We start from the raw sequence: 26,977 nt of genomic DNA, 5'->3' as shown, positions 1-26,977 counted from the left end.
CTTCTTATATTTGTGCGTTTACAATTGCTTTTGTCCAGGCAAATAATTGCTTGATTAGTTATTTACATACACGATTTTGAAGAGAGCTAAGTTTTAGGTTTTAAAATAAAGAATAATTATAAACAAACGGCTGTGTTCGATGAGTGTCTAAAATAATTATATTATATTAAATTATATTAAATTATCCTTAAATGTAAATCATATTTTACATTTTTTGTAATAAATAATTCTTAAAATATGAGCGTTTAAAGTAATTTTAAGAGTGTAAATGGCCCCGCGTTTAATCTAATTATTCTTCAAAAAAATTCAATAAAAACATAAAATATTTTTTAGAGAACTATTTATTATATATATTTGCCCTAACTATACTAGCAGACCTCAACTTTTCAAGAATAAACGTACAAACTACTTTCATTAGTATTTTTAATTTATCTAGATACAGACAAGACAATTTTGGTAACATCACTCTCAATGCACATTTAACACGTAATTTGAAGCCATGATTTTTTAAATCTTTTTTGTTACACTAGAATATATCAAGTAATCTAAGATTAACAAATAAGGTACTTTTACTGATAAAATTATGAAATAATTTACTTTTTTAACTTTTCGAGTCTAATCTTAAACAAGACTTTAATGCAATTTCAAATATCGACAAACAAAAAATACACGAAGATCATATAAGCTCCAATTGTCTTAGAAATGATCAGACTTCTTTTTGATAATTATATTTAAATGCAAAGTAGTTGGGTGATTGGGTCACAAATCACTATAATCAAAACACATAGTTATTAAAAAAAAAAAAATAATAATAATAAATAAGGGAGCATTTTTTAAACCAATGGGGTATGCGTATAAATTTCTTCAAACATTATGAACTTTGGTTTTTTCTGGACAAACTTGTGAATACAAAAGAAGGGTTTCAAAATAATTATTGAGGGGTGCCGTTAGAATGAATCCCACTTAAGTCCCATCTCGTCCAAACCCTATGCCCAGTAAGTATAAAAACCAGGCCCAGATTAGGAATGATGTCATGCACCTTTCAAATGAGTTTTGGGCCAGATCGGGTTAAGTCCGGCCCGTTTACACTCTACCAGTAGGAGAGTTGGCGCCAAAAGAAGGGTTTCAAAATAATTATTGAGGGGTGCCGTTAGCATGAATCCCACTTAAGTCCCATCTCGTCCAAACCCTATGCCCAGTAAGTATAAAAACCAGGCCCAGATTAGGAATGATGTCATGCACCTTTCAAATGAGTTTTGGGCCAGATCGGGTTAAGTCCGGCCCGTTTACACTCTACCAGTAGGAGAGTTGGCGCCAAAAGGCACCCATTTCCCGCCAAATCTTCCCGTCAAACACTTTGCGGGCGCCCAATGTCTGCCCTCCAAACCCCAAGTCTTGCCTCTCCCTCGCATTCAGTCAGTAACCATGGCGTCTGATTCAGGCTTCCCCAGCTTCAACGACGGTCAGTCATAAATAAAATTAATTTTTTTATTTACAGTTTAATTTTTTATATTCATAAAATTTCGATTTTTTTTTGGTTTTTAGGGCCGTCGTCCCCGGACGATTCAATTTCAACTCCAATCGACAACACCTTCTCCTCTCCAGCCGGCTCCTCACGCGCCTCCGGTCGCGGTCGTGGTGGCGGACGCCGCCGCCGCCGATCCACGACACCGACAGCCTTCCTTACGCCACGGGCAAACCAATCCCGCTTCGCCACTTCCTCTGAAACCCCAAACACCACGCCATCCCGCTCAAACCGCAGATCCAACGGTCAAAGACACGCCACGTCGCCGTCCTCAACCGACGATGTCCCACTATCGTCCTCTGAGGCCGGCGACGACATGGACGAGGCCACGCCGACGTTCGTATGGGGCACGAACATTAGCGTGCAAGACGTTAAAAGCGCTATACAAATGTTCTTGAAGCATTTTAGAGAGAAAGAAGAGCTGCTGAGTGGAAGTGAGAGTGAGATTTATAAAGAGGGGAAGTATATGAGAGCTATAAATAGGGTTCTTGAAATTGAAGGAGAGTGGATTGATGTTGATGCAAATGATGTGTTTGATTATGATTCCGACTTGTATAACAAAATGGTTCGATACCCACTTGAGGTTTTGGCAATTTTCGATATTGTGTTGATGGATATTGTTAGTTTGATTAACCCCTTGTTTGAAAAGCATGTGCAAGTAAGGATTTATAATCTTAAGAGCTCCACTGCAATGCGAAATCTCAACCCATCAGGTTTGTTCTTTTTAATTTGTTTGTGTTTTACATTGTTCTTATTGATTTTGATGAATGCGTGGTGTGAATGAAGATTATAGCTGATTTTGGTATCATTTTGGATAGATATCGAGAAGATGGTATCATTAAAGGGAATGATTATTCGGTGTAGTTCGATAATACCAGAGATTAGGGAGGCTATATTTAGGTGTCTTGTATGTGGGTACTACTCGGACCCCATTGTGGTGGATAGAGGTAAATTCGTCTGCTGTTCTGTGTATTGATTTGACTGTGTAGATAAATGTTGTTTTGGATGAAAGTTTTTTGTGTTTTCTGACGGAAGGGTGGTATCAGGACGGATAAATGAACCTTCAACATGCTTGAAGCAAGAGTGTCTTGCTAAGAACTCTATGACGCTGGTGCACAATCGATGCAGGTAATTTAAAGCCTTAGTTATGCACAATCGATGCAGGTAATTTAAAGCCTTATTTATGGGCTAAGCCGACTAACTGAGTGTGCAGGTGAACTCTTGGCATCTTAGGAGTAAGTTAATTTTCATATAATCTTCAGCTGAATGGTTTTCAGGTCAAGTATTACAGGGATGTACACTGGCATTATTTGCCAATGCTGAGTATGAGAGGAGGGTGGGGATTTTGGGGTATTGTTATTTGGTATAAATTGATTCAATTAAATAACTGTTTCCTCAGAAAGGCGCTCATGGATGTTGATGTGATCATGTGAAACTCTTACTGTTTATGGCATAAAGAGATCATAACCAATTGGTCCTCTTCTAAAACACAGGTTTGCTGATAAGCAGATTGTGAGGCTTCAGGAGACACCTGATGATATTCCTGATGGTGGAACACCACATACAGTGAGCCTGTTGATGCATGACAAGTTAGTGGATGCTGGAAAGCCAGGTGACAGAGTTGAGGTGAATCCACAGCATAACAATATTTTTATATCACGAGTTCCTCACTATGTTTGTTCATCTGATTCCTTCACTTTTTCCGAATGTTATTGTTGTCTGATTAGTTTTCCTCTTTGCATTAGGTCACTGGGATTTACAGGGCTATGAGCGTCAGAGTTGGGCCAACACAGAGAACTGTGAAATCATTATTTAAGGCATATCTTCCATTCTTTTTTTCCCACTACATTTGAATATCTGAAACATTGATATGGACTGGGAGTTATATTTCTTTCTTTTGGTCACAGACATACATCGATTGTCTTCATATAAAGAAAGCTGACAAGTCAAGAATGCTAGTTGAGGATGCTATGGAAATTGATAACAGCCACCCTAGAATTGAAGATGAAATTCAATTTGATGAATCAAAAGTATATCAAGTTCTACCCTTCCAAAATCTCTTATTTCTTTTATCTATATTAGACTGACTCACTGTTTATATTGCAGATTCAGCAATTGAAAGAGTTGTCAAGACAACCTAACATATATGAAACACTAACCAGGTCTTTGGCACCGAATATTTGGGAGCTGGATGATGTGAAGAAAGGTCTTCTTTGCCAGGTGCTATATTAGTTTGGCCGTCTAGTTTACCAACTGCTTTCTTTGATATTCCAATATGTTAGTTGATATTTTATCATTTTTCTGTTTGTTACTAATAGCTTTTTGCTTGATGTCATGTAGCTTTTCGGTGGGAATGCTTTGAAGTTACCATCTGGTGCTAGCTTCCGGGGTGATATCAACATCCTTCTGGTTGGTGATCCTGGAACCAGCAAGTCTCAGCTGCTCCAATACATACATAAGCTATCTCCTCGAGGCATTTACACCAGTGGAAAGGGGAGCTCCGCTGTTGGCTTGACAGCTTATGTCACCAAAGACCCTGAAACTGGGGAAACTGTATGATAACATCTAGAATCTGGTCCTTATATTTTCTTTACATACAGCAATCACCTTTAAATTGAAGAAATTGAGTAGATTTTGATACTAGTGACCTACTCTGTAGGTTCTGGAGAGTGGAGCGCTGGTTCTGAGTGATAGAGGCATCTGCTGCATTGACGAATTTGATAAAATGTCTGAAAGTGCAAGAAGCATGTTACATGAGGTTGATTACATTCCTTTTAATTTAAAAATTACTTTAGTTTTGTGAGTTGTCTATGCATGTATGGAAAAGTTGTTTTTCATGAACCTGCAATTTTATTCCTTTACCCAATAATATGAGAACTTCTAGCATCTACTTGTTTTCTTTGAAGTTTCTTCTATTAGTGAATATGTTACAATTTCTTTTATGGACAGAAGTTGATGATTCTGTGATGGTATATTAAGCATGATAGATGCATAATTAACTCGCAGGATTAGCTAGTGTATACTCTTTGCCTCATCACTCACTATTTTTGTCCTTGGGCACCTATGATGGTTGATTTGAATTATAAAATTGACTTCAATTCTCCCAGGTGATGGAGCAACAAACCGTTTCAATAGCGAAGGCTGGAATCATTGCCTCACTTAATGCTAGGACTTCAGTATTGGCCTGTGCAAATCCCAGTGGTTCACGCTATAACCCTCGCTTGTCTGTGATTGAAAACATACACCTTCCTCCTACGTTATTGTCCAGGTAAGAAAGAGCCATTTCTATGCCATGCAACTAAGATATTGCATATATTGAAAATTATATAGCTTCACATCTTTCACAGTGAACACTATGGTTAAATGCATATCACATACTAATTCTTAGCGGTTGTTTCATTGAACCTTGGTTGTGAATCTTTTGTGAATACATACTAATACCTAGAATATTTGTTGATAATCCTGAATGGCAATTGTTTACAAAAACTACATTGACTCTTGATCTCAGGTTTGATTTAATCTACTTGATACTTGACAAAGCTGATGAACAGACAGACAGACGTCTCGCCAAGCATATTGTCTCATTACACTTCGAAAATCCTGAAGTATGGTAAACTGTCACTATCTCACTTGTTTCAAGGCATGTGTCCGGCAGTTTTCATTTGTCATCAGAAAATTCCTGTCTATTTGCAGAATTCTGAGCAGGGTGTCTTAGACCTTGCCACATTGACCGCATATGTGAGCTATGCCCGAAAGCATATTCATCCAAAATTATCTGATGAAGCTGCTGAAGAGTTGACTCGAGGATATGTAGAAATGAGAAGGAGAGGAAATTTCCCTGGCAGCAGCAAAAAGGTCTCTTGCTATTTTGCTATTTACAACATTCCCTACTTCAGTTCCTTTGAATACACTTGTTTAACAAATCTGATGAATGAATGCTATTTACGACACTTCTTTATAATGGAATATTATTGCATTCACGATTCCACCCGTTGATTCTTCCTTCATGCATGTAATGACTTTGCTCTCAATTTGGATCTTTTTCTTTTCTCCTGGATGTTGAATTTGATCCATCGCATTGTATAGACATCTGAAAGAATTGTGAATGCTATTTTGTTTCAATTTGAACTGTTGCAGGTTTGTTTATTTGTCCATGCCTAATATTTTTCATGTCTCTTGATTTGTTAATTTAACAGGTAATAACAGCAACACCAAGGCAAATTGAGAGTTTGATACGCCTAAGTGAGGCCCTGGCACGAATTCGTTTGTCAGAATTGGTTAGTATTGCATTTGAGTTTTTACTGCAATGATGGTTTCCCATGAGCAGAGAATGAACTTATGTCCTGGTCAAACAGGTTGAAAAGCATGATGTAGAAGAGGCATTTCGGCTTCTGGAAGTTGCAATGCAACAGTCAGCTACTGATCATTCAACTGGTAATTCTCCTGAAACACTTCTTCCCCTTTTATTCCTGATTTTATTTTCTGTCTAGATTATCAGCATCTGCTAATGGCTTTAACCTTTTCCTAAAGGAACAATTGACATGGATCTGATCACTACTGGAGTTTCGGCAAGTGAACGAATGAGACGTGAGAATATGGTATCCTCCACTCGCAACATAATAATGGAGAAGATGCAACTTGGGGGACCCTCAATGCGCTTGTTGGAGGTGCACTAATATACTAGATGCAGCAATCTTTTTATTGTTATTTAGTGTAAATCACAACCAATACTTGAATGTGCTTAATCCACAGATACTGGAGGAGCTGAAGAAGCTGATCCCTGGAAGTGAAGTTCATCTGCATGACGTAAGTTACCTGCTCCCTTTCCTCCTTCATTCTCAGTCTCAGTAGAATATTGATGGGTACACCTTTTCTATCGATTCAGCTGAGGAATGCGCTTACAACTCTTGCGAGCGAGGGATTCGTTGTTGTTCATGGTGACAGTGTGAAAAGAATATAGAACAGTATGTCATAACTTACTATGCCAAATTCTTCAAGTTAACCTGCTTCACGAGAAACTGCTGTAGTGTGGTGCTGTAACATTACCTAGAGACAAGGAAGCTGCTGCTCTTCAGATAATTTCCGTGTATTACTAGAAAAAATGTCAGTATAGCAATTTCATGTGAGCTACATGATGACTGTATATGATTTTTGTAGTTCATATCAGCTGCCATAACAAGAATCCCCTTTTTTCTTTCATTTAATATGTGATGGCAAATCACTGGGCTGCCTGAACCCTTGGATTACGCATCGAAGGGTTCGTCTTCATTTTAACTCGTCTAGTGCAGAATCAAGAACCATTGCTTTAATCAAACTGGTTGTGTTTCGTGGAGCTCAAACAAAAAGTTGGTTAATAAAAAGACAACCTGAATGACGAGAGCTATCTTGTTTTCTTTCCCGTGACTGCAATTAATAATCCAATGGACCTTATTTCATCACAGCACTTGCACATGAAGTTATGAGGAAAAATAATTCATAAAAACAGAAATATATGCATTAAGAGTCATTTTTGTGGTCTTGAAATCAAAGATGAAAGAATGATCGAGATGTATATTTAGTGTGAATCACAACCAGTTTAAGACAGTAATGTTCATACTTTATTCAGTTAGGGTGTCAAAAATACCCGCTTGGCTCGAATTTGGGCAATGCAGGCCAAGTAATACTCGGCTCTAGGATGAGGTTAGACCAATCTCGAACATCACAAAATAAAGATTTTATTAAAAAAATTATAAAATATATATTATTTTAGAAAATTAATTGATGCACCCCTAACTTTTAGGAAAGGGAACGAAAAATTCTCCAACGTCTTGAAGAAGATATTTAAACCCCTATCTTTTATGGAATTCTATTTATTTTAATAGAAAATATATTTAATATTTTTAACATATAATTATCATTATCTCGCTCCAGTATATAAATCAACATATTAACACAAATGTGTTATCAAAAAATCATTGTTGCTTACCCACTTTACCCATATATTATTAATAAAATTATGAAATACCGTTCTTCATAAGGATTGAAATTTTTGGTAAGAGATCCAAATAAATTTCCCATGCAATTGCAAACGCAACAAATAACACAAAATATATTGCCAATTCCCCCCTCAAAAGTCTTGTAAAATATCATTTTCTATCCTCACGAATAGTAAAAAAAAAATCACCAGTATCACCAATATTGTTAATAAAATTTATTAACAATCTATGGGTAAATTGGACAATCAATAATTACTTTTTGATAACATGTCTAGGTCAATATATTAATTTGTATGCTAGAGGGAGATAATAATAATTATATATTGAAAATATTGTTTATGTTAAAATAAACGGAATCTGTTAAGAATGGGGTCTAAATATCTTTTTGAAAAAGTTAGAGAGTTTTTGTTCATTTTTCTAAATGTTGGGGGTGTATCAATCATTTTTCATATTATTTTAAATGATTATATATATTTGACCAATTTATTACATTATGTAAATTTTAAACATTTAAAGTTCGTATTTTCATATCCAATTTCATTAAAATAAAATTTAAAATTATAAAATTACAAAAAATTAAAATATACATATATAATGTTATAAGATATAAAATCTAGGCATAAAATATATCTCTGCGCAAGTATGAGCATTACTACACAGGCATACCCAAGCCTGAACCTAAATTTTGTCATCCCTAATTAAACTAAGACGTTCCTTAAAAGATAAAAAAGATACACACTTTAATATACTACAAAATACAAACACACTATTTTGAAGTGTGTTTTTCTTATCCTAGGGTTTACTTCTTATTTTAAATATCATTTAAAAAAGAAAAGAAAATACTAAGCTCATAATGTAATAAACCTCTGTTGTTTTAGATAAATTTCACTTGTTTAACCTTTAAATCATATGCAGTCCTAATTTGTAAATAAGTTTAGTAATGTGGTATTGTTATTATTGATACAATTATTGTTCCGAATTGGAAAAAATGAGTTCGATAAAAAGTGCAATGGAAACACTATTAAGAATAAAATATATACGTTAACAAACTAACCTCAACAATCAGAGTGGCGCAGCGGAAGCGTGGTGGGCCCATAACCCACAGGTCCCAGGATCGAAACCTGGCTCTGATAAGAGTGGCTTCCGAAATATTTTTAAATTTTCATCGTGCCGTTTATTTTAGGGCCCAATTATCACTGCTGGGCTGACTTCCAATGTGTTGTAGCCCAGTTGCCTCTGTTGGGCTACTCTGGTCCATGACAAATGATGCCAATTTCAATTCATGCAAAACTACTCGGTGATATTTATGCGAATGTTTACCTAATAGGAAAATGATCCACGTAATTGGGTCCTATAAAAGGGAGCCTCTAAGTTACAATAATTGTAACATACATCCCTCATGTGAACCACACAAAATTGTAGGACCCACAATTTGTGTGGTTCACATGAAGAATGTATGTTACAATTATTGTAACTTAGCATTTGCCCCTATAAAATAGTTTGATTTAAGGAGTACTACGCGATGATCATTAAAAGTTTGAACCATTTTATTCCAAATTACATTCATTCCCTTCGTGACTATAAAATGTGATTTTTTATTAAGAAATTGGACCATTGCATCATCCGATGAGTTCTTTTTTCTACTGAAATAGAATTTTATTGCGAAAAAAATGTATGATTAATTCATAAAGTCAAGAATTTATTACTTTATTTTTTTAAAAACCATATAAATAGCTTATAAGATATATTTTTCTTCTATTAAAGAAATATATTTTTCTTAAATATTCAAATCTATATTCTGTAATTAAATAATTTAAAATTTATGTAAATTGATTCGAAGGCTTTTCAAGTCCTTCCAAAAATCATTAAAGAAAAGTGCTTAAACTTTCCATTAAAAAAATATTATTCAACAAAAATTATTATTATTTGAAAAAAAAATAAAACATTTCACTCTTTTAAAAAGTACACAACACGACGCAGAATCTCTCGCTGTTTTAATTAATAACATCCAACAAACACTATCTTACAATTAATATAAAATATATCCCTTTCATAAATAATATATGTATGGGACTCATAACATCCTTCATTAAAAAAAAGTTATAATAACAATCACACCCTGAAAAAATACGAGTACTAAAACGTGTGTGGCCAATGAAAATACGTGGACGCAGGACACCTGTGAGCTAACAAAACGACACCGCTCCCAGTTTCCTATCTCTCTCTTGCGTGTCAGTTAATGATAAAACAAATTAATCAAAATCGCTAGAGAAATCGATCTCAATTTCCATTCCCTGTCCGTGCATGTTACTGATAGAGAGAGAGCGAGGAGCTGATTGAACCGAATCAAATCAAATCGGACGGCCAGGAGGAGATGGCGGAGTTACAATCTGGAGGCGGCGGAGGATGCTGCCCGCCGATGGATCTGTTCCGGTCGGAGCCGATGCAATTGGTCCAAATCATCATCCCTATTGAATCCGCTCACCTCACTGTCTCTTACCTCGGCGAACTCGGCTTGCTTCAGTTTAAAGACGTCCGTACACTCTCTTTACTTTTCGCGTTGCTTTAGATTCTGTGTTGTACAGAATTTTCGAAATTTTGATGTCAATATTTTGTTCAATTTTAGTAAGGGGTTTGTTAATTTAGTTTTAAGTTTAAAAATTGTTTGGATGTCTTGTAGTATGTAGGGTTTTGATAAGGTTCTTTCATTCTAAAATGCTTATTTGATTTGCTTGGTTTTGCTTGTGAGAGGTGAGTTGGATGTAGTTTTTTTTTTTTTTTTGGTTTTGCTCCTCTGTATTTTAAACTTGTTAATCAAGTAATGCCATGCGGTTTATTGTTGTTGATTTGGAACTAAGCTGTTGGGAGTTGTCTTATGTGTTTGATGTATTGTTGTTTCAGTTAAACTCAGAGAAGAGCCCGTTTCAGCGAACTTATGCCGCTCAGGTGAGTGCCTATGTATGCTAAAAACTTTCTGTTTACGTAAACCCAAGACCTATGAAAATTAGATAATTAGTTAATGTGGGGAAGCTTGAATTTTTTGGGGGGGGGGGGGGAGGGGGTCAGAACCAAGATAATTATATAGATGTAGAAAATGTACGTAGAGGAGGGACAAGAAACCCACAAATAAAAAGCGAAAAAATCCCTAAGCCTAAAAACTAAAAATCCTATAGGATCATAAATTCTATCAATGATATCACACCATAGTGGTGAAACTTTGAGTGATCGATACTCACTTGGTATGATATATAGTCTCAGCTTTCCTAAGTTGTTTAGGGGTACGTTTTGATTGAGGTGTTGTGGCTTTTAATCCATAACTACAATGAAATGGAATATTAACTCTTAAAATATAAATGAATAGTTGTTTGGTAAATAAATAAATTTTAATTGCCAAATAAAAGGGGATGTTTACCAAACTCTTTAGCTGTTGTGCTTACAAATTTAAGAAGAAGCACAGCAGTTGCGAACATACCCTATATTGATCTTTGCCAAAGTGGAGTTTTGAGTCATTATGTGTATTGATTTGTGACTTTTATGTGAAGATAAAAAAATGTGCAGAGATGGCACGCAAGTTACGTTTTTTCAAGGAGCAAATGCTAAAGGCAGGTATATTATCTTCAGTAAAGTCTACGACAAGAGCTGACAACAATACGGATGACTTAGAGGTATCTCAAGATTTTTGCTTTTACGGAAATGAAAATTGTAACTTAGTCGGCTATACTAGAATTCTGTCTTCATTTTCATTTTTTCCTTTTTGGTTGTCCTAGGTAAAACTTGGAGACCTTGAGGCAGAGCTGGTTGAAATTAATGCAAATGGAGATAAACTGCAACGGGCACACAGTGAGCTTGTGGAATATAAGCTTGTTCTGCAGAAGGTACATATTTATTTGTTGCCTTGGTCTATTGACTAACTAGTAGTCTAAAGCCTTATTTTTACATGTTACATTTAGTCGTCAAGCTTTGGCAAATAGTTGAGGTGTACATTGAGAATATTACTAACAATCTCAGTTATTAGATTTTTGTTATATTATTTAACTTGTAACTATTTTCTTCTTCCTATTGTCATTCTTGTGATAAACCTTAAATTCTGCATAAATTGTACCTTTCCATGCTTAATTAAGCTCAATTTGTTGCCTTTTGATTTCTTTCGTTGTTTTTGTACTTTTGCTTACTCATTGTTTATCAACTTGTAGGCTGGTGAGTTTTTTTCTTCTGCACTAACCAGTGCTGCAGCTCAGCAGAGAGAAATGGAATCTCAACAAACTGGTGAAATGACTATAGAAACCCCTTTACTTACAGATAAAGTACAAATGCCAACCCTTAGCTCCCTTTATAATTCCATCCGTGCCCCTCTAATTTTTGTCCTAACAAATCCTCTGGCTCTTTTATAGGAAATGTCAGCTGATCCATCAAAACAAATAAAATTGGGCTTTATTGCTGGCCTTGTTCCTAGAGAAAAATCTATGTCATTTGAGAGGATGCTATTTCGTGCTACTAGGGGTAATGTGTTTTTGAGGCAAGCTGTTGTTGATGAACCTGTGGTTGATCCTGTTTCTGGCGAGAAGGTGAGCTTTAGCACACATTTCTTGGATGCCTTTTCTTTTCTTTCTTTCTTTTTTTTTTGGGTTTTTTTTGGGGGGGAAGGAACAAGAATTCTAAGTATAAACTTCTAAAAGATAGTGTTCTTATTAGAATATCGTTTGTCCTTGTTTTTTGTTTTACCATATGGTTAGAGATATATGTGTTATAGTCTTTGCAGTTGGCTGCATATATGATTACCACAATCTCAAAAGTAATTGAGGCTAGCCTTTCCAGGCCATTCTCATTCCAGGACAGAAGATCACTATAAAAAAGCCTTACTGTTTGGTTTTGTTTTTGTTTTATGCATGTATATGGTGTTGAATTTTGTATAGTTCTCTAGTTTAAATGCTTAATAGGTATTTATGCTTGTGTTTAGTGGTTTTTGCATGAATTTTGTGAATTGTGAAATTCTGCACAGAAAGTCTGTCCACTTTCCATGTTTTTATCTTGTACTACAGTCTTTTTATATTTTACTGCACTTTGAATTTCACTTTTGATTTCTGATTGTAAAATGCAGATGGAGAAAAATGTATTTGTGGTTTTCTATTCAGGAGAAAGAGCAAAGAACAAAATCCTGAAAATTTGTGACGCTTTTGGCGCTAACCGTTATCCTTTTAATGAAGAATTCGATAAACAAGCTCAGGCAATTTCGGAGGTACTTATTGCACTCTTGTTTGAAGCTGTTGTTTCTATTGCAAGTTTAATTTTTCTTTGTGCTTAATTTTCCTCCCATCTTGTAACCCTTCAGTAGTACAGTTGCTTGGATATTTATTAGTGTTCTTTTGCTTGGTTGGACTATTAACATGATGAGTCTGCTTTCCTTTTTGTGCTTGGAACAAAATCATATCAAGAAGTGAAAGTTATATAAGAGAAGAAAAATTATCTTTGCATGTGTTTTAAATATTTCTGGGATTACCATATGTTCTGAATGGAAGAGAAGAAAAATGATCTTTGCATGTTTGTTAAATATTTCGGGGATCACCATATGTTCAGAATCAAGCCTGCATCTTTATGCTTTAATGAAGAAAACTAAACCCTTACACTCATTTCCAAATTTCAGGTTTCGGGAAGACTCTCAGAGCTGAAGACTACTCTAGATGCTGGGCTGCTTCATCGTGGAAATTTATTGCAAACTATTGGAGACCAATTTGAACAATGGAACCTTTTGGTCTGTGGAAAATACATTATTTAGTGAATGTTCTTTTCTATTTTTCAATAACCATGCCACATGAGTTGCAACTCGCCCTGTCAATTTATTATGCTATCTGCCTGATAGAGATTATGTTCGGTCATCTGTTTATTTATGTAAATTTTAACTCATGAAGGTCAAGAGGGAGAAATCAATCTATCACACTTTGAACATGCTTAGCCTTGATGTGACCAAAAAGTGTCTTGTGGGTGAGGGGTGGAGTCCTGTTTTCGCCACAAAGCAGGTAATTTCTTTCCCTCTTGTTAAAAGCTCTCTAGTTGTGAATATTATGTCGGAGTACTTACAAGCAAAGCTTGAATTTATCTGTGCAGATTCAGGATGCATTGGAGCGGGCTGCATTTGACTCCAATTCTCAAGTTGGAGCTATTTTTCAGGTTTTGCATACGAAAGAGTCTCCGCCTACCTATTTTCGCACAAACAAATTTACTTCTGCCTTTCAGGAGATTGTTGATGCATATGGGTGAGTTTTTACTTAAGATTATGCTGTACTTGCTTTGCTGCATGCGAGTTGACTCATAAGAACAGGAAGAATTCTGTCTTAAACTCATGCTACACTGCGTTAAATTTAGAATTCCGTATTTTTTGGCTGACCATATATGTAATTGATTCATAATTATTTGAGTCCAGCATACCAATCTCCTTTGTGCCTACCACATAACAAAAATTTAAGCCCTTTGTAAGTTATTGATGATGCCACCTTTTTTTCCCTTTTTTTTTCGTGGCACTCTAGTATACATAGAACAACTGATATGGGTCAATATCATAGGGTTCAAAGTGAATATAAACAACTGTTATTGTGTATTCCTTTGTTTTAATAAAAACATCTTTGTTTCATATCAAAAAGTGAAAATGAACAAAGAGTTTCTGATTTATGTTGCTGTCTAAAGCAGTGAAAATTTTTAGTGCATGGTTTAGTACAATGATTATGTGCAGGCTCCATGTGCATGTTCCCTTTCATGTTTATGCCATCTTTTTATGGTCATTTGTTACTTTTTGTTCCTTACAATATTTATTTTGAAATCAAGTCAAAATAACTGAGAATAAATGCACTTTATTTTGTAATTGCAGGGTGGCTAAGTATCGAGAAGCAAACCCTGGTGTATTCACCATTGTCACATTCCCTTTTCTTTTCGCTGTCATGTTTGGTGACTGGGGGCATGGAATATGCTTATTACTTGGGACCCTGGTTCTTATAGTCCGGGAAAAGAAACTTGCAAGCCAGGTAATCTTGTTTGATGTAGAATTTTACCTAGTTGTGATTGATTGCTAAGTATAATTCAAGAGCATATGAGTCTTTTCACATTTTATTTCTATGCTGATTGTTGTGAATTCTGTGGCATTTCTACCTAGTTGTGATTGATTGCTAAGCATAATTCAAGAGCATATGAGTCTTTTCACATTTTATTTCTATGCTGATTGTTGTGAATTCCGTGTCATTTCTACATCCTATATTATTATGCTACGCATGATAATGTTAAACTAGCCATGATAATGGTAACCGGGCAGTTATGTTCTCTTGTCTGTTTTATTATATCATGTGCTTATACCGAGATCATCAGGGCACAATTAGATTTTGACTTTGTATGGCTATGATTTAATTCTGGGTTTTTAGAATGTCATAGATGATTAAAGTACAATAGATTTTAACAAAATTACATTTGCTGCTGGTTGGTTTTTGCGCTGAATTTGCTATTATATATAAGTTTCACCTTTTGTATGTATGTATTAGGATAAATTCTGAGCTATGTGCTGTTTGTGGGCGTTCTTGCATCGCATTCGGTCACTAATTTCCTTCCAGCTTGTGATATTCAACTTGATCATTGTCTTATGGTTTCTCTGTCATTCTGTTTGCATTTCTTTGTTTTTTGAGGTTTAATTGTCAAGTTTTGTTGTTTAATTGTGTTTTCCCCCCGTCTTTGGTATACTACAGAAGCTTGATGACATTACAGACATGACCTTTGGCGGTCGTTATGTTATTTTGATGATGGCACTCTTTTCAATTTACACCGGCTTAATCTATAATGAGTTCTTCTCAGTTCCATTCGAAATATTTAGTCACTCAGCGTATGCATGCCGTGATCTCTCTTGCAGGTACACCAATACCTTTGGTAGTGATCTTTTTTCATTAATCTGTGAGTTGACAGTGACACAGTCTCGGATTTCTTTTTGCAGTGAGGCTACTACAGTTGGCTTAATAAAAGTGCGTGACACCTACCCATTCGGTGTAGATCCTGTATGGCATGGCAGCCGCAGCGAGCTGCCATTTCTCAACTCTTTGAAAATGAAAATGTCCATCCTTCTTGGGGTTGCCCAAATGAACCTTGGAATCATATTAAGTTATTTCAATGCAACATTCTTCCGGATTGGCGTTAACATCTGGTAAGTTTGACTTGCTAAGTTGGTTTTCGATTTGCTTGATGGCTTCTAAGCCTCTTCCAGAGTTGTAAAGAGGATTAGTAGCATACAACTAAAAGATAAATTTTCTCATGCATTATTCCAGGTGTCAATTTATTCCCCAGATAATATTTTTAAACAGCTTGTTTGGCTATCTTTCACTCCTTATCATTTTGAAGTGGATCACTGGTTCGCAAGCTGATTTATATCATGTAATGATATACATGTTCTTGAGTCCTACTGATGAATTGGGGGATAACCAGCTTTTCCCGGGGCAAAAAACAGCTCAGGTTGGCTCTTTATTTTTGCTTTTCAAATTGATTTCCCATGCTTATTTACATCACATCACACTGATTCTTCTTGTGTGTTTCATTTTCAGCTTGTGTTGTTGTTGTTGGCTTTTGTTTCTGTCCCATGGATGCTGCTTCCAAAGCCTTTTATCTTAAAGATGCAACACCAAGACGTAAGTTAAAAGTTTTCTGCTTGCCGATTTCTTGCTTAATTTGTTTATAGCATTTGTTTTCCCCTGCTTTTCCTTTTGTTCTGACTGAGTCATGTTCTCCCAGAGGCATCAAGGCCAATCTTATGAAGCACTCCAGAGCACAGACGAGTCTCTTCAGCCAGATACAAATCATGATTCCCATGGTCATGAGGAATTTGAGTTCAGTGAAGTTTTTGTACATCAGATGATACACACAATTGAGTTTGTACTTGGAGCAGTTTCAAACACAGCTTCTTACCTTCGATTATGGGCTCTGAGGTATCTAGCAACAAGAAAATCAATCTGATCAGTTTTTGTTATAATAAAATAATTTGTTCATATTTTAATGGAAGATCAAGAGTTGTTGAAATCAGCTTCCTTTCATGCGCACCTGTACCTACTCGCATAAGATCATGCACTGCCATTTCACATAAATTACACGAGATACCCTTCAATCACTTTCGTTATATTGCTACGACTTCATAAATATTACTTTCTATCTAATTGGAGTCCAACTTTGTCCATGGTGGCTAATTGTGCTTGTTTCTTTTCCCTTTTTAACCTTTCTGCAGTCTTGCCCACTCGGAACTATCAAGTGTGTTCTATGAGAAGGTCCTTCTCCTTGCTTGGGGGTATGTCAATGCATTTTATGATACTGCTCCATTTCTATATCGTCAAAAGACAATAACAATAATATAATCAATGAATAACGATTGTCTCAATTACTTGCTGCAGGTACAATAATATACTTATCCTTATTGTTGGCATCATCGTCTTCATATTTGCAACTGTGGGCGTATTGCTGGTGATGGAAACTCTTAGTGCTTTCTTGCATGCTTTGCGTCTTCACTGGGTGGAATTCCAGAACAAGTTTTACGAAGGAGACGGTTACAAGTTCTCTCCATTTTCATTTGCATTGCTTGATGATGAAGATGAATGATACACTTGATTGAATAAATAGTTACCGTCCGAAGATAATTCAGTTGTGTGTGCATAGCTTTGGGATCTGTGCTCATTTTTTTAATTTGAACATCATGGAAGAGGTTGATCGGGATGTATCTTGTAGAGGCCATTGGAGAAAACTTTTTAAGCATGCGAGCATTGACCCGTTCCCTTTTCAATGGTGGTTTATTTATTATTGGGAAGGAATAAGCAGTTTTCCTTATTAGGCTAGCAGCATCGTTTGCTGAGCACAGTTAGTCAGTCCCATCCCATCTGTAACAATTGCATATTTGATTTATTCAGCTATTCTATTATTATAAAATGATAAATATGTCCCAAACCCCCGCGGCGGGTGGGGTTGTGTGGGTGTGTGTGTGTTGGGGGTTGGTGTGGAAAATCTTGGACTTTTCTTTTGTGATTATTTTGTATATTTGCATCAGTTTTTACTGTGAAGGATGAAGATGGTTTTGTTGGACAGGAAGTAAGAGGCACGCGTATGAAAATATGATTGGTTGATTGAAAACATAAATTATATATTATAAACATATGATTAGTTGATTGAGAACATTATTTCATAGTATAAATCAGTTTGGATAACATTATTTCAGAATATAAATCAGTTTGGATAACATTATTCGTAATCGTATGAAAGTGTTTGTATTACTCATTTCAAGTATCGTTACATAGTGTTTGGTATTATCACTCCGTGTTTGGTGATTGGGAATTTGCTATGTAGATTTAGGGGTATCTAGAATCATTGTTACGCAATTGATGTGAAACTGATTGGGAATACGTTAATGGATAGGATGGAACACGCATTCTCAAAAATCTCTAAAATAGGAAAAAAGGGGGAAAAGAACCAAAATCCTCGGAAGGAAGTCAATCACTCGGAGATTATAAATATAAAAATATAAGGCAGCGTTTATATTTTGAATTAGAGTGAGAATCTTAGGATTGGAAGTGAGAGTAAGTTGTTTACTTACATTGGAATGAGAGAATGAAATTGAAACTAGAATTTAATTTATGTGTTTACATTGTCTTAGATTGGGAGTAAATAGTTTTAAATTATAATTTTACCCTTATTTAAAGAATTATAATTTGTAATTAAAAAATTAATAAAAAATATATTTGGAAAATAAAATAAATATTTTATTATATTTGTACATTAATAATAATTATTAATATTCTTAATTATGTAAATCATAATTTTTTATTAATTTAAATTTAAATTATGTGAATAAAAATTATTAATAATAGCAACACAAATGAAACATTGTTATTGATAATATAGTACAAAATTAATATTTTCTTAGAATAAAATATTTATTATTATTAATTAATTAAATAATTAATATTTATTAAAATTAATGTTTATTATTATTATTTTTAATTAATTTAATTTATAAAATATTATTATTTAAATAAATATAATATTTATTTATTTTTATTTTATTAAATTTAATAAAATAAATATGTTTATAATTATTATTTTTAATAAATATGATATTATTTATTTATTTTAATTATGAGGGTAAAAAGGGAAGAGGGGAGAGTAGATTCCTACTCCCACCTCCCCCATGGGAATCTCATTCCCCACTCCAAAATTAGGTGGGATCCATGGAGTGGGAATCGCACTCCCCCCTTAAAAATAGTAAGTAAACACTAGAGTGGAAGGAATACACACTCCATACTCTCACTCCATAAAGTAAACACTACCTAAGAGTAGAGAATATGTGGCCTTGAAAAGAAGAGGAGTTGCTCTGTAACCATCGAAATTCTTCCAATTTGAGGTTTAATATACTCTTTTAGTAAATTGAATTTCGGTTTTTGGTTTGCTAATTTACATATTTAATCTTGATTCAAGACTCGAGACAGATTATCGATTTCTCCCTAAATTATTTATTTGTTTATTTGTACTGTTTTTCTAAAATCATGTTTTGGTGTAAATATTCTCACTTTTCTCAATCAAAATAAAATTGTGGTTAAAACGAAGTTACTTGAAAACTACTTTGCCAAACCTTTAGGGGCACAACGGATACGATACAACTTTAGATTGTTTGGGTAAACAGAAAACCAAAAGTGGCAACCTCCCTTTGCTTTGTGTGTGCTTGCATCTATATAGGAATTGGGTATTTGCTTAATTATTTGTATAACACTACTCGTAAAGTCACAAACTAATGTTGTTGCAGACGTTCAAAGACAAAGAACAATTGTTATATATATTCCGAGGATGGATGAAAATGAAGAAAAGCGAGAAGGAAATCGTCAACCCATTTCTCTTTGCTCATATTGAAAATGTCGAAACCGAAGACTCATGATGTTATGTGTGAGATTTTACTTACACTTCCTACAAAATCTATAGTCATATTCAAATGTGTATGTAAGGCCTGGTTCAGTATGATCTCTGATCCTAACTTCTAGACATTCACATTCAACGTCAGATGTCAAAGATTATGACTGCCGCTAGGTCCAGGTTACCTGGATCTCAGTACTTCTAATACAAATTAGAAGAGAATGGGATGAGAGCTAGGAAATTTGCTGCTTTGAGTGTCCAAGATGAGGATAGAGTCGATACAATTGGATCTTGTGGTAGTTTACTACTGTTCTCTATCGAAGCAAATTGGCCAGCTCTTATGTATATGATGTCATCAGTTATCTTGACAGAAGGTACTGCCTTGTACACCATCTAGTTCTAATTTGCTGCTTCAAGTCATTGGTCTATGATACATCAAGCCAAAAATATAAGGTTTTGGTCTTTTGTTATAAAATGAATGGGGTGCTTGAACTGTATTGTCTATGCACTTTAGATTATGAAGCAAACGACAACCGGCATCTGTTAGCTTTACTTGATTTCCCAGGCAGCACACCATCTATCAGACAGAGTGTTCCTTTCATCTCTAACAACCCGCAATTGCTTGAAATAATACGTTCACATGGGACTTGTATTCTTTTCCTAAAATTTTCTTTTGCAATGTCCATTGGCAGTATAAACTATAAAATCCTCACAAGGCTGAGTACGTGACACTCCTTATGTTTGCATTAGGTACCTTCCGTGGGTTGTAAGGGAGAGTTGCGGCAACAGAATGACATAAATTCTGACGCATCATAATTTTTCATTCTATTGGCACAACATGGGTACTGAGGAGATGAGTACTCGGATTGACGCTAAAGCTGGCTTCAACCAATCTCACAATGAAGGTTCTGTATTGAACGAAGGACAACAAAAGGTCACTCGATTTGTTTTTTCTTCTCATATTGGTGTCTGCCATATCAATTAAGATATATTAACTTTGTAAATATATCACAACTCATATACTAAATTGATAACTGGCCTACTCGAAAACTTATAAATTTCATAAAGCTATACTACCAAATAAATTTGTTATATTCAGGGTCCCTTCCAACAACGAAATTCCTAACTTATAAACTCCCTGACAAAATAAATCTACCATTTTCATATTCAGTCCCAATTCGATAGGAAAATCCTTTATTTTACAAACTAAAAGATTAAAAAACATAAATGTGTTTGAATGAAGTAGAGTATTCCCCTTTTGTAAAATTAATACTCTTCCCATTGACTATAGTAATGACTCCATTATGATAATAAGTGATTTGAATAGGTATTTCATATTTTTGAAAGGAAGTGTTACGCTTTCCAAAGAGCATTTTAAGCTCGGAAGATTTGATGTCATGTCCTTGATCTGCCAAATTTATATAAAGTCAGATAACAGTCTTAATCTTACAACAAAGGAGTTCCACTTAATGACATAATTGAGACATTTCAGTTTGACACCCAGATGCAATAAGAAATCATTTCTTATGCATTGAGGAAATTGTTTCAACATTAAAGTCGCATGCTTTATATACAAAACATCCAATGGACCTGTATCTGCTACTATAACCTACTCCTTACTTGGAGTCAGTCACGAACAGCAGCAGCTATGGTCGAAACCATGGAATCGACTCCACAGACGTTGCGACCCCTGCATATTTTGTAGTATCCGTTCTCTCCCCAGCTCTCACCCCATGAATTCTTGATGATCCAGTATGGCTTCTCCTTCAACCTGATTGGAGCATAGCCAGCTGAACCGTATCCCACGAGCAACACTCCATGGTCCAATCGCCTCGAGCATATGTATGGGCAGGAAACTCCCCCAATGTATGTCTGCATGTACACGGCATTGATGGCCACTGCATTCAAACAAAGAAAGAGGTATTACGGTTAAAGCCAATGAACATCTCCATTAATTAAACTACCAGAGTGAAATTCTGATTTACAGTGCCACTGCAAACCTAGACATGAACAGAAAAGATCCTCATGACATGAAACCATCTGCAAGAAGGAATTATTTACCTGCAAGGGGACCATTTTTCACAAGATTGGCAGCAATTTGATCCTCATCAAGGGAGACAACACTGAAGTTGGCCACTGAGGCAGCAATCTTACTCTTATCGAATTTGCAGGCGTGGCCACGATCAGTGCCGGTGTAAGGATAGTCTTCCTCCCGCATAAGCCCACCAGCCTTGAGTGTGTACTCAAAAGCACTGTTCATAAGCCCACCATTGCATCCAGAATCACAAGAACCTGGTTCCTCAGGATCACACTGCAGACGGATATAACCATTACAGTTCAATTAGAAGAATTAGAAGCACTGACATGAGCTTAATTGGCAACTTTTCAGGCCGGGGGGGTTGGGCGGACAAAATTTTCAATGTACAAGCAAATAGCATATAATGGGGTCATAATACTGTACAGAAAATTAGCTAAGGCAACAAATATTCAAACGGTTATATACATTATATACATGCAAGTAATCTTATAATCCAAGAGTGAGATCTATTCACAAACCTCATGATCGCAATCCACAAGCTGTTGCTCACTGAGGCTCACAAGCTTTCCAGTTGCCAGGAAGTTAGCACCTTCCAAGGCCCCTGTTGTACTGAAACTCCAGCATGATCCGCATGAACCCTAATCATCACAACAAAATAACAATAATCAATTACAAATCCAACATAATTTTATCCAAATTCAAATTTAAATAATACAAACAAATCAAAGGCCAAAACTAAATGCCCTAACAAACATGAAATCCAAAAAAAATAAAAAATAAAAAAATGGTTAACTTTCTATAGCACGACCTCAAAATAAATAAATGAAAATTACAAAAATCCTAACAAATAGAAGCTTCAATAATGTAAAATAATATTTTTAGTGAAGAGACACAAATTTCAGCAAAAATATAAATACAAACAAACAACAATAATAACGAAAAAATGCAATTCTTTTTTTTTAAATAAGTTGATTAATTAATTAAAAAAGACCTGATCTTTAACAGGGCCTACAGCGCCCTTCTCTCTCCAATCAAAATCCGCCGGCAAATCATTCGTAGGCAAGATCGGCGCCTGATCCGCATCCTTAGGCAGCCTCAGCTTCCTCCTGAGGCCAAGGTACGTCCGGCGGAACTCGGCCGGAGTCAAGTCGGAGAACTGAGTGACGCCGTGGGTGGCGCTCGGGTCGAGCTTCTGGCGACGCGCGGCGCGTCGCAAGTTGGCCTTGAAAATAGTGAACCTACGGTCGTGCTCCTCCTGCGAAGCGTACGCTTTATTGAACTTCTTCTTGAATAGGGAGAAGTGGTGCTCTGCGCCCAAGAGGTCGTTGTTGGTGCTCTCGTGGTGGCTTAGGATCTCGTCACCGCCGTCCGTTACTTGCCTGATCAGCTGATCAACATCGTCGATCAACGTCCCTGATGAAACGGCGGAGACGACGACGAGAGAGACCAGAAAGAAAACTACTGTTTTAGATCCCATGTTTTTAGACAATGCTGATATCAATAGAAGCGTTCGTTAGCAGGTAAGTCTGTGTATATATATATATATATATATATATATAGATCCACATACACACACCCGAACCAGCAGATACTTATTGATTTTTTTAAAATCATTTTTTATATGAATTAATATATATATATATTTTAAATAAAAAGCAAGTTATGGATAAGATTTACATCTCTACTTAGCACAAAATTACGGTGGTTAATTTTATTCACCATACTCTAAATAATATTTAGAATTTTTTTTATTTTTTTAATTACCGTGAGAAATACTATTTAATAAATATATGTATTTTTATAAAATAACTGATCAAAATAAAGCCAACGTATTATTTTATAATTTTTTATATATTCTAATTGGGCATTGCTTTGGGGAGAAGGAGAAGAAGGGGCAATGGACATAGAGCACGTGGCACGAGTTGAGTGTAGAGTTCAGGGAACGGAAGTTGCTTGCCTTGTTAGTTCTAACCGAACGTGATTGGATACAAAGAAAATGGGAGCTGTCGTGTAGTTTTATGTTTCCATTGAAATAGGGACTATTCATACAAAGACTTGCGGATTGGAATGTTAATTAGATTATACGACCCCAGCAGGAACCGACTTTTGTCTTCTTCTTCTTCTTTTTTTTTTTTTTGTGTGTGTCTTTTCTTATTTTCATAAAAAATGTTCTGTAATACTAAAGGGGATAGGTTGAAACTGTCATTTTTTCTTTTCTTTTCCGTTTTGGTCGGTGGGGATGTAGCGGATGGGCAATAAAATACGGTGATATGGTGATGTTGAGTTGTTGACGTTGCGTTTCTAGTAAATTACTAGGTAGCCACATACAAAATTATTGAACATACCGGGGGAAAGGAATCATGAATTGTTTGATTTTCTAGTTTGGATTTTCTGAAAATAATTTTTAAAACAATGAAAATTTCAAATTTTAGAATCACTAATGTATTTTGTTTCCCTAAATTTTCAAATTTCAGAATCATTAACATACTTTTTTTTTCCCTTATCAACTAATGTCTTGGTAAAATTCTAGTCAAGTCATTATGTGGACCAAAATATTTTAAGGAGGTGTTTGGTTGGAAGGAGAGGAAGGGAGAAGGGAAAGTAATTTAATTTTTTTTTATTTCCTTTGTTTGATTTATCATAATTTATAAGAATTTAATTTTCATTAGAATTTAATATACATCATAATGTAGAATTTAGATTTCATAACAAAGAGTAATGAATTTGAATTCCTCCTCCATTAGAAGTCAAAACATCCAAAATTACCCTTCAATCTTTTATTGACTTATTTAATATTATCAAATTATTATTATTTATAATTTTATTTTATCAATTTAATATTGTAGATAATTAATTTTGTATTAGTAAAGTTAAAGCAATGATTTAAATAATTTAATAAAATCACTTTATTTATTTAATTAATTTTAAAAAATTGAAATACAAATTTAACATTCACCGGACCGCCATCATTGCCGCCGCTGAAACCCGCGCGTGGGATGTCACCGCCGTACCGTTGGAGTCGCCGGCCTACGAGCAACGTCATTATGATGTCAAACAAGTGAAAAAATGAAGTTATCTTCCTCAAATCAAGTTAAAAGAAATTTGAAATTTTTTTGACTATCTCAAATCCGAACAAACATCAAGTATTTCGGCCAAATAAGTTGTTTCAATCTATAGATCACCAAATTCTGATAGTTTTCATATAATTCTCGAGTTAGAATGACATGGTACAGTGGTGGTTGGCGGTGGACGCGGCGGCGGCGGCAACTCTATTTTTTTTTTTGTTCAAATAAAAATGAAAAATTATGATATATTAATTAAGAAATTATTTGTATTATGTCATAATTTATTTAGAAACAAATTAAATTAAACTAATTTTAAAATAAAATTATGTTAATAAACTGTTTGAATAGAGTTTAATTATAAATATAATTATATTACTTAAAACAAAATTTTTATTAGTTATTTAAGTAGTAGATTAAATAAATTTATTGTTTAATTTTTTGAATTATATTTATGGTAAATATTGAAAGTTCAACACTAAAGGGTGAAATTGTCCAAATAAAAGTTAAGACATTTCCTTTCTTTGTATAATTTTGTAACAAATCAAACATTAGAAAAGAATTTCAATATACTCTCCTCTCCTTTCTTCCACTTTCCTCTCCTCTCATTTCCTTACTCTTCTTCAAACCAAACACTACATAAAGACTTATTATTGATAATGATCTCTCTGGATTTATGGGAAGAATTTGGGAGGAAAGACCTGTGCAAAGTTTTAAAAAGAAGAAAATAATTGTTAAAGGTATGAAGATTGTTATCTTACATTATCATATAAGATGTATGATTCTTTAACAACTGTTAAATAAAAATCCAATGATTGTGGAAGAATCATGTATGTTATATGATCATCTAACATAACTAAAGGCTAAAGGCATGCTGGTGATGGCATTTAGTGAAATGATCTTAACTTTATACAATTGAGCATCCCGAGGGCGTTTCTAGTCTTTTTGAATGTGTCGAGGTGTGATTTACTGTTCTCTAAATCAGGTAAGAGTGTTTAAGAAAGGACCTAAAATTATTGTAAATTCAAATATAATGGGTTCTTTCTGGGTCGGGGCACTCCCTATGTGACTGTCCATTTAAAGCTATCGGACAAGTACACATGAGCTTGTTCGAGGGCAGCTTCTCGTACAACCCTTTGCAGTAGCTGTTTGTAGGGTCTTTTTGGTGGGGCTCGGTAGGCCCAATGGGGAGATTTGTCACCCTTACGTGGCCAAATATTTATGAACTTAAGACTCTTATCTCATGATCTGTCGCAATGAATGAACTTACAAAAATTTTAAAATTATGTGAATAAAAAATGGAAAAAAAGAAAGAAGAAAGCAAACGATGAACAAATTGAAATAATATTTTTTCATATTGTTTTCAATGTATTTCTATTAAACAAATACAGTGAAAAATTACATAAATTATTAACTAACAAATTGGGTTGTTGAATTATGTATAACATAACAAAAAATAAACTCTCCTTACTCTTCAATAAATAAATAAATAAATAAATTAAACAACTTGTTAGTATTCCAATCTTCTCGTCAACAAGAGCTACACAACCTAGTGCTTAGAGATGGCAAAAGTCCAGGTTAGGTCCGGGTTCGGGGCTGCCCGGGCCTGACTCAGATGTCACACGTAGCTACCCGGACCCGGACCATGCCTGGATTTTTTCTATGCCCGGCACTATCCGGGCACGAGCTTTTTTTCGGGTTTTCTTTACCCGCATTTTCAAAGGTGAAAGCACTGGAAAAAAAAAATGCAGCCAAAACAATTGTTTACTTCTAAGTTCTAACAAACCGGTAACAGTCGAAAACCAAAACATCTTATTATCTTAACATAGGCAAACATCTAATGGAATTATTAAAATTAAAAAGGGAAAAAAATTCTATAATAAATTGTTACAACATCTTAACTATTTCAATTTCAATCTACTTTATAAATTTAAGTAAATAAAAAATAAAAATCATTTCAATCTATTATCTACTACCTAAATTCATTCAATTTCTAAATTAAATTCATTCAATCCTTATCTAAAATTTAAATTGAACATGACAATAATCATCAAATAAATCTAAATAAATGTAGCATACATAATACATATCATAACTCCAATATCAATAACCAACATAACATATAAAAATCCCAAAATATCAAACACACGTAATTCATAAAAGAGTTTAAAATACAATAATGTAACATATGTAAATAATAACTTCATGTCAAGCAGCTCGACGATTGTGCCCCATCATCATCATCATCTGAAATTAACTCCTCCCCAACAAAAATCTCATTTTCCGAAACTCCACCTAATAACAAAAATAACATATTAAGATTTAAAAGCATTTTGAGCAAACAAATAATACTATAACATAATTCAAATAACTTTATACCTTGAGAAGAAGCCCAAATCCAATTTTGAGCACACATCAAGGATTCCAAAGTGTTAGGATGAAGTCTACTACGATGCGGACTCAAAAATCTGCCTCC

The 26,977-nt window shown here is 34.8% G+C and overlaps 3 protein-coding genes and 1 non-coding gene across 4 annotated transcripts; 3 read left to right on the top strand and 1 right to left on the bottom strand.

Annotated features, from left to right (window-relative positions):
- The first annotated feature begins 1,347 nt into the window (after positions 1 to 1,347).
- Positions 1,348 to 6,906, top strand: LOC18035495 (DNA replication licensing factor MCM4). Its single transcript, XM_006423343.2, has 18 exons — positions 1,348 to 1,462; positions 1,546 to 2,238; positions 2,344 to 2,472; positions 2,572 to 2,653; positions 3,019 to 3,151; positions 3,271 to 3,342; positions 3,433 to 3,555; positions 3,632 to 3,745; positions 3,866 to 4,078; positions 4,185 to 4,283; positions 4,633 to 4,793; positions 5,034 to 5,130; positions 5,219 to 5,380; positions 5,722 to 5,802; positions 5,881 to 5,959; positions 6,056 to 6,192; positions 6,278 to 6,331; positions 6,411 to 6,906. Exons 1-18 carry the CDS (start codon positions 1,426 to 1,428, stop codon positions 6,483 to 6,485), a joined length of 2,541 nt encoding a protein of 846 aa, XP_006423406.1. The 5' UTR covers positions 1,348 to 1,425; the 3' UTR covers positions 6,486 to 6,906.
- A 1,655-nt stretch (positions 6,907 to 8,561) lies between these two features.
- TRNAM-CAU lies at positions 8,562 to 8,633 on the top strand. The gene has a single exon. It is a non-coding gene; the product is annotated as a tRNA-Met (tRNA).
- A 1,029-nt stretch (positions 8,634 to 9,662) lies between these two features.
- Positions 9,663 to 17,505, top strand: LOC18033936 (V-type proton ATPase subunit a3). Its single transcript, XM_006423341.2, has 18 exons — positions 9,663 to 10,033; positions 10,402 to 10,446; positions 11,043 to 11,165; positions 11,268 to 11,375; positions 11,694 to 11,804; positions 11,892 to 12,065; positions 12,599 to 12,736; positions 13,142 to 13,249; positions 13,407 to 13,514; positions 13,603 to 13,751; positions 14,360 to 14,513; positions 15,222 to 15,382; positions 15,464 to 15,670; positions 15,792 to 15,975; positions 16,065 to 16,148; positions 16,252 to 16,445; positions 16,739 to 16,798; positions 16,902 to 17,505. Exons 1-18 carry the CDS (start codon positions 9,875 to 9,877, stop codon positions 17,104 to 17,106), a joined length of 2,472 nt encoding a protein of 823 aa, XP_006423404.1. The 5' UTR covers positions 9,663 to 9,874; the 3' UTR covers positions 17,107 to 17,505.
- Positions 17,506 to 20,796: 3,291 nt separating this feature from the next.
- LOC18035436 (probable cysteine protease RD19B) lies at positions 20,797 to 23,009 on the bottom strand. The gene is made up of 4 exons (XM_006423340.2): positions 22,431 to 23,009; positions 21,958 to 22,077; positions 21,463 to 21,712; positions 20,797 to 21,299 (listed from the first exon to the last, which is right to left on the bottom strand). The coding sequence occupies exons 1-4, from the start codon at positions 22,914 to 22,916 to the stop codon at positions 21,028 to 21,030; spliced, it is 1,128 nt and encodes a 375-aa protein (XP_006423403.1). The 5' UTR covers positions 22,917 to 23,009; the 3' UTR covers positions 20,797 to 21,027.
- Between the last annotated feature and the right edge of the window lie 3,968 nt (positions 23,010 to 26,977).

This window comes from Citrus clementina, unplaced genomic scaffold (assembly GCF_000493195.1).
Source record: "Citrus clementina cultivar Clemenules unplaced genomic scaffold, Citrus_clementina_v1.0 scaffold_8, whole genome shotgun sequence".
NCBI classification, from domain to species: domain Eukaryota; kingdom Viridiplantae; phylum Streptophyta; class Magnoliopsida; order Sapindales; family Rutaceae; genus Citrus; species Citrus x clementina.
This window is presented reverse-complemented; position numbering and strand designations above follow the sequence as displayed.